The sequence below is a fragment of the Onthophagus taurus genome, chromosome 7 (assembly GCF_036711975.1).
Source record: "Onthophagus taurus isolate NC chromosome 7, IU_Otau_3.0, whole genome shotgun sequence".
Lineage (NCBI taxonomy): Eukaryota > Metazoa > Arthropoda > Insecta > Coleoptera > Scarabaeidae > Onthophagus > Onthophagus taurus.
In genome coordinates this window covers 34,346,288-34,363,200 of record NC_091972.1, presented here as the reverse complement: position 1 = coordinate 34,363,200, position 16,913 = coordinate 34,346,288, and the positions used below count along the sequence as shown (strand labels likewise).

Genomic DNA, 16,913 nt, shown 5'->3' with positions numbered 1-16,913 from the left:
AAACCGGGATTATTTTTTACCGTGTATTAACTATGCTGTAAAATATGCATTTATAGTAAATATTTTGCAAAATATCATTTGCTGTCTTGCAGGATTTAATCTCTTTTAATTCGGTAAGTAAAATTGATAATTACAAATTGATAATATACATTTCTCAATGTTTGTCAGATTTACTTATCGCCAAATCTACCTTTTCCATTTAAAATAGAAATTTATATTAAGAAATACACTATTTCCTTTACACAGAAGTATATTTTCAAAATTAATTGATAAAATAATTATATTAAAAATTATAACTGTACTTTTCAGAGAAATTTTTCTCAGTTTACTACCAGTTAGAAACAGAAAGAGATCTTAAAAAAACTTCGTCTAGAGATGTTTTCGAAAATAAAAATTTTTATATCCGTTTAAAATCGTTAAATCTCTACAATACTTTTTCAAATTGAGATCTTTAAAATAATTTATGTTTTAGAAATTTGATATTAAAAGTCTTTTCCTATTCTTATAATTTATAAATTTATTACCATTTAACTTTTTTTAATTTATTGGCAAACCGATTCCTTTGTTGAAAATAAATCTTAAAAAAAATTTAAATAAACATTATATAATTAAAATTTTGGGCAAATTGCCCGAAATTAATTCTAAATTATTGAAGTTTATAGCTCTAAATAGTAGTAATTTTACAATCTTTACTATTTTGAAAAAAATCTATCTTGAAAAAATATTTGTTCCTGAAGACAATTTTAAAACTTGTTTCATATTAATTACTAAATTAAGCTCTTTTCTTTGCAATCTGTAGATTTAAAGTTTTCTTTAGATTTAACAATTAAATAACTTAATTATGTACTAAATATATGTACTAAATTAACTTTGAATAAATTCCATCTTCTGTGTAGATATTTTTGGAGCTAGTAATACATAAAGATTATTAGCATCCGTTTAAAATCGTAAAATTTTTACGATATTCTTCCCAGTTGTTATGTATCTGCTATAAATCAAACCTGTTACTTTTATTCATCTACGATTGGTGCTAAACACAAAGTGTCGATTAACGGATTACGTTAGTTGAAGAATTTTAATGGTACCCAAACTATCTATAAGAAAACTTTAGCTACAAAATCAAAGGTTATCTAAACGATTTTATTTTTTTACCAATTTAAATAGAATTATTTTCACGAATCGACTGTGATCCAGTTTATTTTAATTTCATAATTTATGTAAATCAATAACATAAACATCTTGTATTTGTTTATATTTAGTTTAAGAATAGAACTTCCTTAATCATAAATTTCAAACTTTATACTAACAATTTCAAACAAAAACAAAAAAATAAAACTTACAGAGACATCGTTGAAATCACCAAATCCACACAGTTAAAAAAATTTTATTGTGTTCATATTTCACTTTTAATCGACACAATTCACTGGAACTATTCACCCTGAAAATTTGAAAACTTTTACGTTGGGAGAGCGCGGTTTAGATTTCAGGACGTCGGCACCTGAAGCCGCTTCAGCGCGATACTACGAACGGTGAACTGAAATTTCAGGCGTCGAACAGTACTAACTGTACATGCGCAAAAATTTCGTTATCATCTTGATCTCAAAAGACTTACAAACTCTATTTTATTTATTTTCTTTTTAACTTATTCCCGAAATTGTAATGAAATCTAAAGTTATACATAGAACTTTATTTCGTAATGTTTGTTAATATGGGAATATTTTGAAACTATCTTTCTGTGAAATACAAAATAAATTTTTTTTCGGAAGCTGAACGTAGCAGAAAATGAGTGTGATATAAAAACTGACCCAAGCACTAAACCGTACTTCGGTATAGTTACAGTGTTGGCAGCTTCTCTAATTTTCTCGCCCAACTGCTGTAAATTATCTGCGTTAGTGTCTTCAGAGCCGTAAATGGACTACGATATCCTCGCAAAAAGAAAAAAATTACCACGATCTTATTACACTTTCCTTTTTTAACCAAGTAAACGACCTCGTTGGAAATCAACCTAAATGAAAAATGAGATAGTTTTTTCTAATACTACTTTTTTCTAATACTATTATTAGAAATTATTATTATTATTATTTCTATGTAACATGTATTATTAATTTAAAATAAAAATTATCTCTTAATTTATGTTAATTAAATTTATGTCTTGTGGCTTCAATATTTCTACATATCAGCATAGAGAGGGAGGGCGAAGAGAGAAATGGGTGATTATTTAGACCGCCCACCGAAAAAGTATCTTCAACGAGGATGTTTATTATTAGAAAATGGAAATGCAAATATGTAGTTACTCTGTTTGTAAATATGCCTGGAAGATTCAACAATCTCTGGCACCTCGCCCAATTTTCCAGATTAAAGGAATTCCAGCAGTCGAAATCTTCAACAATTTTTTTCGGAATTACATTGCTCAGCTAATTAAAGTAAATAAATATTTACTCATTTCTTTTTAAATACTTCAACTTCTGTCTCATTTCGCTATTACGGTTTCATTTTAGCCTCCACATTTTAGAAACATATTCATATAAGAAAAAGATCGAACATACACTTTTACGATACAGTATCCACCTATTTAAAATCCAACATTTTTATTCGGAGAATAAATCTCTTGCATTACTATCATGTTATTTTTCTATTATATTGTATCTAGACCTTATTGAAGCTTATCAAAGGATTGTCATTTACGAAATATCACGTTTACCGTTTAATTTTATTGTTAAACTGATAGAATAGTTTCCAACCTCATCAAGGATAACCTCACTGGTCGTAGTCTAAGAAGTATATATCAAAAGTGGTAAATCTTAAATATCACTTATAATTATAACCATTCGTTGAAATTACTTAGGCTTAGGCCAATAGATTGCAAGTATTAAATGTCAGAAAGTAGCAAAGTCAGTCTCTTAACGATTAGTAAGCAATGTGTCTTATGTAATTGACGTTTGGATCAGTGATCAGTGAGACAGCAAAGCAGAAATTAACAAGAAACAAAAGTTGGGACACCCACCATCCCTGATTGCTACACGAAAAATAAAGTTAACTGCAGAAAATCACATATGAAGCACTAAAAAAATTTGTAGAGATCGCATATCCTGTTCAAACATGAACCCAACGACCGCATCCATGATACGATGGAATCATTCTTCTGCATTTCTTGAAGAAATGCGCCAAACACTCTATGTCCTGAAAACGCCTCTATTATCAATTATATCTTTGATATTAACTACTCCTTCTCTGTGCCAGTGCCTCGGCAACTTTCCCATAGGCATCGAAGATCAAAGACATCGCTTCACACCGGAGCAGGCTTCTTTTGCTCGGAAGGCTATATTTGCCTTTCTATGTATATTCTAATTTAGCACATATGACAAAGTCAATGCACAATTCCACATGATCGGTACCATACACAACTTCACTATATATAATTATTATTGTGTTAAAATAGCCTTTATATTTATCAATACAGTGGGACTTTCAACGCGACGTCTACCCTATAATCTTGATAACTTTCGATGATATATCTGCATAGCACAAGTTCGGTGTCGGTTATTTTACATCGTACCACCTGTTTTAGTTCTGCAATCGTGTTCGGTTTCAGACACACGACCTATGAATCTTATACGACCGGATAGTGTCGGGTTGGCTTCCCTCTTGGAATCGCCGAGCTATTAAAACCCTTCACGCTCACCTCTAGAATCACCCGTAGGGCATTACTTTGGAAGTCTTCCTCCAAATGGCTGCTACTGTTTTACTTCCCTTTCACCGTTCTTCCTCTTTTAATTTCCATCATCGAATCGGTCATTTGGCATTCTTTATTCCTTCTATCGGGGCCTCGTCCTCTACACCAAACATTGTGTGTTATTTGTTATGGGAGAAAAAGATTTATCTTACTTTTCGAATCATGCGGATTGTTTTACATACCTGGATGAGGGGGAAGATAGGGGGAACCTATCTTTGTTCCTCCTTCCTTCTCGTTTCCTCACCCAGTTGACACTTACTTCACACTTCCTATCCTCTTCCCCTTCGTCATCGGATCGTTGGTCTGAGCATCGCATCTTCTATGTTCCATATATTCCTATTTCTTCCGCAAGCAGGCAAGCTTCCTAGGAGCAACCTTAATTTCTCTTTCTTCCCTCTCCTTCTCCACCATTACACCCCGTAGGCAGTCCAAGAGACGCTACTCTGTTTTTTGCCTCGTAGACTATACTCTTCAAATAGCTCCAAAGGAAGAAATCGGAATGTTTCTGCTGATGTATGGCAGGTAGCGGGTCTTAATGCCTGTTCCTTGTAAGCGTAGTACCACTTGTTACCCTTTACAACACGGAACTTTATTTCGTTACTGCATGAGCTATTCTGTGTAATCTATGAACCTAGATAGGAGAACTTTTATAGTTCTTCAAACATGTAACTACCGACTTCCATGTGTGTATTGTTCGTTGCTGTATTCCGCTGTAATGTTACGTATTTAGTCTTGACTTCGTTTATTTCCAGCCCCGTCATCTGCGCTTGGTTGGCCAACATGGTTAAGTTTTTCTCAGACTCTCACACTTCTACTGAAAATTACTATGTGATCGGCATAGGCGTATACTTGTCATGTTTTAGTACCAATATACTCTTCAACTCTTTTGAAGTCGGATGGTCTGGCTTACACTTTTAAGTATTGCCGTTCCTTACTCCAATGAATTTGGTTACCAACTTCTTTGACTCCAACACAATTCTTTTTGTCCATCGTAACTGTTTTAGCAGTTCCGTTTTCCAAAAACTTTTAATACTTATATTGCCATTATTTATCCTAATGCTTCCTTTCAACTTCTACATTATTTCTGCTCTATAATTTAATAGAGGTTTTATTGTTATTACTTTTTGTCTCAACTTCTTGTTTACTCGTCATCCTTACCATTTTATTAGTCACATATTTCCATATCTTCTTATGATTATATAATTCCACTTAAAAAAAATTAATTTATAAAGTTTTAAATTAAGGCAATAAATGATGAAAGTTACAATTAACTGGTAATTAATAGTTCTATGGTTTCCCGAATTAATTTACTCACAAAATTCTGAAGATATCGAATATTAGCAACAACTTAAAATTGATGATAAACATAAAGTATTAATTTTATACTTCATTTCCCGAAAAAAAGTATTTACCACGGTTGCGATTTAACCTTATTAAACTTTAATCCTTTCATTAAATTCGTTGTTTAAATACCTTAAACAAACCGAAGCCTATTACAGTTAATCAAGCGAATAAACATACAACATAACGCAGTTATATCCGAGATATAATCTGAGATTTCAGTTACTAAATATTCATCATTAATTGGTAAATTAATAAGAGACGGAATAAGGAACTATGTTTTATAAAATTACAAATTTACGATTGTATTTTAGGATTACAAAGAGATCCTTTGGAATTGTTGCCTGCACTAATTATAACCAAATTGATTGCACTAAAAATTGTAACATGTATATATTTTTTAAAGATTTGTATATAAAAGCAAATTCGTGGATTTTCAGATATTGTGTATGTATTTATATAATAACCGAATATAATATACACTCTTGAATAAACAAGTCTTTAAATTGTTTTTTAATAATATTAATACTAGAAGTGATTTACAGTTATAACATTAATAAGTCAATTTAATTTTATGAAAACATAATATGTTCTAACAAGATCTAGTACTTAGACAAGATACTGCAAAACCTCTCATTTTCTTCCCCTTGTTTCCTACGAGTTTTCAAAATTCCGTGTAACGACCGTGCGGTTAATTACCTTTTATTGTAACACATATGAGAAACTCGTGTTTCCTCTCTAAAATTACGTCTTTCCAAGACAGTTTATTATTAAGGATTTTTTAAAAACACCATTCCATTACGGTTTACACTCAATTAGGTTAGTTAAAAGTTACAGTTTTAATAAAAAGTAGAACATTCTCGGATGTTTTATATTTTTTGTGGTATTAACACGCATTCCATCCAGGAAGTAGTACTAAATTTTGGATAAACCCAACGTGTTAAATTAAAAATAAAAGGATTAAACAAAAAGGAAATCAAAAAATATATAAAATGTTTTAGTAGCTTCATTTTTGATGTAGAGTTAAACAGAACGTTCCCCGTCACAATCAGAAATAATAAATATGAATATTTATGAGAAGAAATTATTAATCACGAGACGTTGTAGCGTGCTCTTATCTTGACATTAAGATATGTATTTGGTGCAAAAAATATTCAAGCTAATCAATAAGAATTTTCTCTTGGAGCTTGTTTAAAAGTTGAACTGTTTTAATGAGTCATTCTTAACCTTCATTGTACCAGCCCATTGAAATGGACTCCATCTGTATTGCTTGAAATATACGGAGGAGTGTATAGTAAACATTAAATGTGTGAAAACAGCGCAATAAATTTAACAACTAAAATAATTTTTATTGTAACCTTAAAATAATCAATACGTGCTTTTTTTAACCCGAACTTTATGGATCACTCTTAAATAGATATAAATTGTAATAGAAACTATTTTATCAACAAGTAATTTTTTATTTTCTCAACTGTTATCAAATAAACATTATTGTAAATTTATAAAAAAAAAACTAATTTTAGTTCATTGATTCGATCGAATGCGTTTAATTTACTGTATTCTTAACACTAACAGAATGACGGAGATATGAACACGTAGTCTAAACGGTTAAAAAAAAACGAACTCTTCAAAATATTTTTATTTAATCGATGAATACCTTTAATCCGTAAAGCTTAGTTGTTTTTGGTTAAGTTTGGGATACAAAATTACTTCTTTGATCCGCAGTAAAATGGTTACTTTCTTCTAAAAATAATATTTTGTTTAATAAATGTTGGCTTTTCTATTTTCTTTACAGGAAGGGTGTGTAACTTTATTGGAATTCCTTTTTTAAGTTCAAAGTTAAATTTATAAAATATTGTTCTTATATACAACATGTATATATAATATATAGGTTGATCGTATTTTTAAATAATTTGGTAAATAACAAAAAAAACGTAATGAATATTGATACATATTTTTTATACCGCCACTGTGGGGTTTTAATATTTTCTTTTGCAGGTTTTCTTTTCGTGATAATTGAATCGAACCTCTCTCATAAAGTGATACCCAATATTCAGACATACATCTTCATACCCCGGACGTGGAATCGATAGTAAGACGTGATGTTAGCCAATTTCCTAAAGTAGCCTTCATTTCGGAGATATAAAGATTTTTTTTGAGAAATAATTTACACGACACCAAACGACGTTATGTTCATCATAAAGTTTAATAACTTATCAATCAAAAAATCATTCTAATCTATTTGTATAATGATAATAATTTGTTTGTGTACTTGATAAGGTATAATAAAAGTAATTAATATTGATAATTAGTTTTAAATATATTGACACATAAATATTGGTGTAATATATTTCCATAAATATGAGTATCTAACACTATTATATTGCTACATTACTCCCAAGTCGTAATTCATGTCGATACTTTATAAAAATAATCAGAAAAAACTAAATTTTTTTATCAAACTGGAATATTATCTCGTAAATTATTATGATGTACCTCATGGAATTATAGAACTAATGAATATGGCAATTATTTACAGCAAATCTTAATCATCGGTCTTCGCCCAGGGTTCATTCCAAGGAGAGTATATTTTAAAGAAAGTTAGTGCTCACTCAACTCAACGTTTAAGAAACGTGTTTTTCCGGGACTTAAACCCAAGACTTCTTGCATGTTACCCCAAATTGCGCTTATGTATTAAAACAGACGCTTATAAATTGGTCTTATACGATAACGAAAGATCGCACACGTTATTCGAATTTTCACCTCAAGTTGCTCCAGGTTATGCTATGAATACAGTGTTGTTTCTATGCTCACTTTTATATGAAATCTAAACACCCATTATTATCAACTAAGAAACGATAAAAGTGTCTGCCGAAAAAACTCAACTGTTATGTTTTCTGTACCATTGTTATCTGCAACTTTCAATATTTTCTTTCAAGCAATTAATGAATTTCTGCCCACAAAATGTCAGTTTATTTGATCCAGTGCGACGTCGTCGAAATTTTACCCATATGACTTTGATAAAGGCCAAATTACCGGTATGAAAGAGGCGGATCTCTCATTCCGAGAGATTGGGAGAAGATTGAATCGGGACCACAGTTGCTCGGATATGGTCTTTATGCTCCGAACAAGGTAGTCAGAGGCGCCGTCCTGCTGGAAGACCCGCCCGAAGAAGCAACGTACGCGAAGACCGACTCCTTAGGCGGATGGCTACCAGGGATCGATTTCAAACAACAAGATCAATTGCTGTGGATTGGACGAGAGCTTTGAACCGACACTTGTCGATGGCAACTGTTTATAGAAGAATTTCTTCCATTAACACCTCCCCATAAAGCAGCCAGACTTGCATGTTGTCAAGAGCGGCAAGGGTGGGTTTATCAATGGAATGACATCGTCTTCAGTGATGAATCAAGGTTTTGTTTATGGGTGAATGATGGTCGTAAAAGGGTGCGGCGACATCGATGGCAAGAAGGAATTTGAAGTTCGTTCAACGATGACACACAGCCTTAACACCAGGGGTTATGGTTTGGGGGTGATATATGCTGGACGAAAGTCACCCCTTATGTTCATTCCAGGCACATTAAACGCACGTCGTTACATGGACAACGTTCTGGAACCGGTGTTAATACCTTTCATGCAGATGTTACAGAATGCCACTTTCCAACAGGATAATGCAAATCCCCATACTGCTGTGGTTACAAGAAAGTTCCTGGAGCAGGTTGGATTGCAGATTTTACCCTGGCTTACACGGTCACCGGACTTGTCGCCGATTGAACAAGTACCCAGACCTCCTAATAATCTAGATGAACTTCGACACCATCTAGAGGTTGGATGGAACGAGACACCGAATGATCGATGTCCTCGAGTTATCGATGAAGCTTCGACTTAATCGAGAGCATGGGTAGAAGAGTTAATGCATGCATAGCTGCGCGTGGAGATGCAACCCATTAGTAGCTTTTTCTTGAAAAATGTTGATTTTTGTTTTGTTTTTTTCAACTAAACTTTCATCGTTTCTTAGTTTATAATAAAGCATTATTTTACCGAAGTTTCAAAATTGTAGTTGTTATTTTGACTTGCGACCTGGTTAAGCGATTTTCATTTGTATAAAATACTGTTCAAACACACAAATTTCGTATTTAACTAGTTTATTGTCTATTATACAATAAGGTAAAATACAATGGAACTCCTGTAACTCTCTGGCCTTTGGAAATTAACCTTGTTAGGCTGACCGAGCGACGCAGGTCTCCTTTCCTTCTAAGGCTATTTTAAATATTTAAAATTTATTCTAAATATTTCTTATTCAACAGTCCAATATGTTTAGAATATTTTCCGCGAGTTTCAAGCCAATCAATTTATTGACAAATTAACTGTTTATTACGGACTAGGAACGTACTTCCATTTTAGCTTTAACGACCAAAACCCACTGCACGAAAAATGCCCAAGGGGCCCTGATCCATGGTGCGCGTGGCAGCGTGCTTCAGCCATAAATCCTTTATTATTATTCAAATACGATTATGCTCTACTGTCAAGTGATGTTTTGTCAGCTATCAAGCCTATTTATGAGGAGCTTATCAAAATACTTGGATGTGCTTTTAAAGCGGTGTATTGGTGGCTTTACGTAAAATAACACCGAGAGTCTGAATCAGTTAATGTGGAAAATTACTCCAAAAATACTTCCTGGTGGTTCCAAAATAGTGGAAATTGCTCTTTAGTTATCGCTTGTAATTTCAACGAGGTACTTCAGCTCTGCTGACTTTTTTGCAGAAGATGGATTCAAAACTTGGCCGAAATAGCCACGAGTGCGTGCAGAAAGAGAATGCACATCGCATATTCACAGCTGAGAAAAGAGCAAAGGCTACAACTCGAGAAGTAAGTATTCGTCTCAGGCATGCCTGAGGAACAAAATGATGCCCTGGATCTTTGCTTTACGGAGCTGGAATTGACAATTCTATTCCAAAAGTTCGAATGATAGTGTTAGTTTCAATGTAATAGCGAGTATTAGTTTGAGTGATAGTGCTGGTGTTAGTTCCAGTGCTAGTGTAGCTTCGTAATAATATGTTTCTACGTAAAAAAAATTGTTGTTCGGTTTATTCTTACCCCTTACCGCTCTTTCTTCTAAAAGCGCCCATGCTTTTTAAGTCGGCGGACGCATATTAGCTAGATATTGAACGGAAAGCTGTACGTAGTGAAAATTGAGGGGTAAACACGCTATTTATACATGGTAGTAAGGCTATGTATACGCTATGTATACATGGTTATCGTTAGTAAGGTAAAAAGAACAAATATATATTTTAAATTATTGTTTTATATGGAGTAGAAACTGTACTAAATAGATATAGTATACATATGTTTGTTTATGACCAATATTTTATGTTCAATATATGCATCATCATGTCCTTCATCATGGCGATGCTTCCAGACGCATTGTCGCTGTTAGATCGTCGTTTAGCTCCTGTAGTCCCGGTTGTAGACAACGACGATTGTCAGTTTTCAAGTGTCGTAGGTTCGGGATCGGGTTCACGTGGTGATCGATTAAAATTAGAGTTATGGTATAATAATTTCCGTTTGAATTGACTAAACATAGTCATTGCAATCTAAATCATTACAGCAAAACATCATCCCTGTTGAAAAATAACACTTGAATAGCTTCTTCTACCTGATTTTTGTTTCAATGGAATCAGCTTCAAGAAGACGTTTGTTTCTGGTGTTATCTTTAGAAGTTTGATCAGTATTTCTGGTTGGAGTTGGTCCTGTTTTTTTTTCTTTGTGGGGTTGGTTTTAGTAATAAGATTGTTGTAGGATAGATTTTAAACTAGCTTGAGTCACTGACACTGCGGTGTCATTTATGCTACTGTATATTTGACGCATCATGGAGGCGCGTGATAGTTTCGTTTTTCATGTTCCTGTTCTATTCGATAGTATCGTTGATTCAGTCAAAATATGTAAAATTAGAAACAATAAATGTTTGATACAATATAATTTTTAAACCAGTAAATGTTTACAGTTATACAGTGAATTTCACTTAAGATGCAATATACAAAAATATATATAATTTGATATTACAGTAAAACCTCGATATAACGGATAAATACGGGGAACGCAGTGTCCGTTATAGCTCAATAAAGATATACAACAAACTAGCGCTGAATAACAAATAAAACTAGACTAACACTACCACTAGAACTAATACTCGACCGAGAACTAGAAACATTCCGTTTAGCCGTACCTCTCTTAACCCTAGAAAGATAACCTACGTCGAATCGACGTGGTCACTATGGTTATCTTTAACGTACTATAAAATATGGTTATCTTTCTAGGGTTAAGATGGCTAGTAGGTGGTAGGTAGTACTAGTTAGCATAAAATATCATTATGTTGCATATTTTTATTGAAATAAAACTAGAACTACCACTAAACCTACAACTAGAAGCTTTTGGGTTTAGCCGTGTGTCTTCAGACGGCCCGAAACTTTCTAGTAGTGATTGTGCAGGTGTAAAACTAGAACTAACACTAGACCTAGAACTAGAATCATTTGGGTTTAGCCGTCTTAAGAGACGTACGGCTAAATCCGAATGTTTCTAGTTCTAGGTCTAGTGTTAGTTTTAGTTTTAATTATTATTCAGCGTTAGATTATGGTATATTTTAATTGAACGAAAAGTAGAACTAACACTAGACGTAGAACCAGAAATATTTGGGTTTAGTCGTGCATCTCTTATGACGAAAACTTAGATAAAGGTCTGAGTCTATATTTAAAGGAGATATGGTCCGCAACCATGGCCGCCAAGAAGTGCGGATTTATCTATTATGGATTTTTATTTTTGGGGTTATGTAAAACAAAAAGTGTACACTGAAAATTTTAATAACAATTTAGACCGTTTACAACAAAAAATTGAAACTGTTAGAGAAATTCCGTTGGACCATATTAAAAAAAGTTATAAACAATGTCGGAAAAGGATTGAATTATGTGTTAGTGTTGGTGGTGATACCATTGAATAAGCTTTTATGTTAATTTAGTTTAGATCGAAAATGTTTTGTTAATCTTATGATTTAAAAATCTGCATTTTGCTTTTATATCCTAAATTAATAAAATTCGGCATATCGCTATAACTTAACATAACAAACATTATATCTTAATCAACATTTGTTGTACCTTGCTCAGAAAGACCACTTTACCTGCAACTGTTAACAAACTTCTTGCGTTAACTTTGGTACTTTGAGGACATTTGACGTAAAACTTGGTTATATTTCGTTTTATGACATCTAGACTTTAATTGCAAAAGATGGAATTTGAATTCAAAAATTTATCGTCAATTATACCGGGGACACAATCCGGGCACACACACACTGTAGACGAATTAGACCGTTGTGCTGGCGATATTGATAATGCCCCGAAGGACAACTACATTAGTTCTGAACGTGATAGTGCTTCAGAACAATCGACGGATAGTGATAGTGGTGAATCGTTGAAATAAGAGGTAAAGTATTTTTATTAGAACAGTAAAGTATTGATTAAATCGAGAAAGTAATTCAGGTTTGCCATTTATTAATCGTACACGTAAATAGAACATAGTTACCAAAAGTACCAGTTTTCAAAGACAGATCTCAAAGGTTATGGATAAAAGAGAGACGAAAGAGAGACATTAGTCCGCATTAGCATGATAACTGCTTCATTTAGTTAAAACAAAGTGAGTAATGGTTGAGTAAGGTAACGGTTGTGCAATTTAAAGAGGAATTTTTTTGTCTTTAAAGAATTTGAAATCTCAGGTGACAGTAAAGGAGGTTCTTTAATTCACTCCCGGTTGATTATCCCAATAACTAATTCTTCATAATGAGTAATATTATACTGTTGCGTATAACATCACAATCAAAAGGTTAGTTAATAAGATCCAACTACATCAATCAAGATAAAACTCGATTTTTAAATCAAACCATGACAATTTTAACCGAATTTCATAAAGATCGTTGAAATATTTCTATAGATATAAGCTTATGATCATATTGCTTAAACAATCGTTTAAACATCTTTAAAAGCGCTTACTCCAATTTTAGGTCGTAATAATCGTCTTACCTCAAACTATGTATTGGTTAAATTGAAATCTAGGTACTCACTTTTCAATGTTATACACAGTGTGCAGGTTAAAGTACCGAAAATATCGAAGTCGTATGTGCCTCAGCTCAAAATGAATCAAATTAGTCGATTCCACACCGTTCACGGGAGTTCGGAATCTCTCAAGCCATATTATGAACTATATAATTTGACATTACAGTAAAACCTCGATATAACTGATCAATACGGGTACCGCTATAGCTCAATAAAAATATACAATCTAGCGTTGTAGTTGTATCTGGCGTTCTAGTTAGCATAAAATATCACTAAGTTGCATATTTTATGTTGAAGTAAAACTAGAACTAACACTAGACACTTGTGTTCAGACGCACGGCTAAACCCGAATGTTTCTAGTTCTATGTCTAGTGTTAGTTCTAGTTTTAATTGTATTCAGCGTTAGATTGTGGTATATTTTTATTGAACCAAAAGTAGAACTAACATTAGACCTAGAACCAGAAACATTCGAGTTTAGCCGTGCGTCTCCTAAGACAGAAAATGAGAGTTATCATAAGGACGTCATCTTTCCCAAGCAAAACTTTTCATTTGCAAAACTATTCAATGCCTGTACTATTAAGCTATATTGCATTTTATGTGGGACAGGGCAAGTGCATAGTAGTTTCGTAACTATGGTTACTGCATTCATATATTGCGAGTTACATGATTTTAATTTTAAAATTTAATACGTTGATTCCACTACGTCTCGCTGGTGAAATATTTTATTTCTATATTCGTCGTTCCTTAGCAGGAAGTAAATGCGTTGGCGTGACTGAAGGGCGATCCTTCCTCGCGTAGCTCCTCGACTACATCGTCCTCAGAGAGTATCTCTCTATATGATATTAACACGTCAAATAAATTTTAAAAGAAATTGTTTGGGTTTATAATGAAATGTATCTATTTTTTTATGGTGAAACCTGAGTCAACCAATCTCGTCCAATTATCTGAGATAATTTTTGTGTGTCTATAAGAATGTGCCAAATTTTCCATTAAAGTTGCATTTGCAAGCATGATATTCTAAACTATATATCGATTTGTAATTAACAAAATACTACTTCTAAAATTTCTTATTATAATTACCCTCTCATTTTCACTTAATACTTATCGTATTACCATGCAATGCAATCACTCACTTCTCTAATTGCCCTAAAGCCCCACAACTCGCTCACGCGCAGGATTAATCTATAAATAGCTTGGTGGAGAACTAGTACGAATGCTTTTGTCGTAAATGTTCCTCCCCATTATTTCGGTTTTAAACCTTCGGTACAGATGCAGATTATCGATTTTATATCGTTTGTCGGAAAAAACGATCTTATTCGCGATTTTCTTGAAGTTTTTCGTTGGTTATACGAATGGAGGAAACATGATGTAAACAAGTATAGATATGTTGGAAACCATGCGTTTATTGCATTTGCTGTGTTGAACAAATCCAGAGGGACATCCATGGTCGGATCTATTTGAGTTCTATTCGTCAGCATTTCGATTGGATTTTTGTAACGTCCCTCTTGATCCTTTCAATATCTGTTTCAACCGCACTTATAGTTTGTATTAAAACAATAAAACACTGGTTAAAACATTGGAAAATGATGATATAATCAATATTTTTACATTGAAATTAAGAAATATAATTTGTTGGTATGATTCTAAAATTAGTGAAAGAAATTAATTGAACCGGGTACTAAATAAATATTACTTTATTAGGGTAATAATATCCGAGAAATGGCAAATATTCTCATGTCATTTGATCAGACTGATACCAATTAATTAGTTAAACGTAATGTTGCGACAAAATATATAGTTGTTTGCTTACGATCATTATAACACTTTTCACCTTTGTTTATACGCAAAAATAACAACTTTTAATCTGCTTTTGCACATATTTTAAACAAGGGTAAATCCCAAAAACGCTTTTTAGGTATGTCAATAGAAAAGCTTCAATCGAAATATAACCCGTGCCGTTTGCTGAGAGATCAAAGTTTTCACAGAACGTTTCGAAATCCGAATAAAAGCTACTGTATACCACTGGTAACTGTTTAATTATAGATATGTTGCATATATTCTGTCAATATTGTTATAGTTAAAAAGGATTTTTAGGATCATTTCACCCCGTTTAAAAGTTTTTATTAGTGGGATTTGTCCTTAAACATAAAGATATGATACAAATAACAGAAGTAAGCAAAATCTTAAATCATTTAATCTTAATTATTGAATATAATGCCAATCCTAACAGATCAACGGCAATATTTAACGTTTTTAAATTAAATCGATTATTTGGTATTCGTCAGAAAAATTTCTAATTATTCAGGAGACATATAACCTAGGAGTTAATTAAATTTTTCATTCACAATAATGTTTGATTATCTCTGTTTTGTATCCTGCAACGTAGTTGCTGTTAAAATATAAAAGGGGTGGATATATTTCAACTTTGTTACTAGTTTCTCTTATTGTTGCATTGAATTTGCATGGGAAACAGAGCGAGAGTTGGTACATCCACGAACAGAAGCTCGAGTTATCTTAATTAAATTTTACGTTTATGGTGACCGTTTACTAGGAAAACAATAAAAATTACATTGTTTTCTGGATTAATTCGCATAAATCGTAGAAACCACATTTTTATAAAACACCACTGATTTAAAACTATTTATGTTTAGGATTTTTTAATTGTACGATCAAAATCATACATTTTCAAATAAATCAATACGGTAGATTAAGAATAATTGGGGGAGAGCAGTTAAGAATTAAAACATAAAATTTTATTAGTTACTGAAGAGAAAGGAAATAGGTAACTATATCAACACTAAATCTAATTGCCAAGAAGCCAACCTGGGTTAAAACAAAACCAAAGAAGTATTTTCTTATTTAGGTTGGTGTCCGAGAGTGATATTTTAACTGAATTACATAATATAAAATAAAATGCTGATGGTATTGCTATTCAATTTATAAAAATGGCTTGTCCTGTAATCTTATCTCATATAACAAATATTATTAATACATGTCTATTAGAAGGTGTTTCCCTTCAATATGGAAACAGTCCATTGTGATACCGGTACCGAAAGTACCAAGTCCTAACGAATACTCATGCCTAAGACCCATAAGCATTTTGTGTTTCTTATCAACAGTATTGGAAAAGATAGTTAACAAATAATTGACGGAGTTTCTGAAGGCTGAGCGCATTGTTCCAGTGAATCAGTCTGGTTTCAGGGAAGGACATAGCTGTGAAACTGCTCTGAACAACATAATGAATGATATTGTTGCTGCAACTGACTCCAATAGATTGAGTTTTCTGGGGATGTTGGATTTCTCCAGAGCATTCGATATTCTAAACCAAGATTTATTAATATCAATTCTTGACCATATCAGGCTTGATTCTGTCTCATTAGCTTTTTTCAAAAATTACCTTAAACCCAGATCATTCTGTTTGGGACCCCGAAGTTAAAAGAGAAATTTATTATCATATTCCAGTGAGTAAGTCTGCCAAAAACCTGGGACTGGTTATGGATGAGGCGTTCAACTTTAGAGAACACACTAATCAATTGATTGGTCGAGCTTATGGCTCGTTAAAATTGATTTACTCTAATCGTTATAGTCTCGACTGGCACACAAAAAGACTTTTATGCGACTCTCTGGTATTGTCACTTCAATTACTGTGACAGCATTACTGTGACAGCATATACGGGGCTTTTTTGGATTCCAGGCATCAGGGAAAAATTTAAAAGCTTCAAAACTCGTGCATCCGTTTA

General features: G+C 32.8%; 1 protein-coding gene across 1 annotated transcript in view; it reads right to left on the bottom strand.

The window, feature by feature from the left end:
• LOC111429293 (lutropin-choriogonadotropic hormone receptor-like) overlaps positions 1-1,508 on the bottom strand; it is a 95,914-nt gene extending 94,406 nt beyond the window's left edge. The window contains exon 1 of the mRNA XM_023065163.2: positions 1,341-1,508. Coding sequence (XP_022920931.2) covers positions 1,341-1,348 — 8 coding nt within the window. The 5' untranslated portion in view covers positions 1,349-1,508. The remainder of the gene's footprint in view (positions 1-1,340) is intronic.
• Between the last annotated feature and the right edge of the window lie 15,405 nt (positions 1,509-16,913).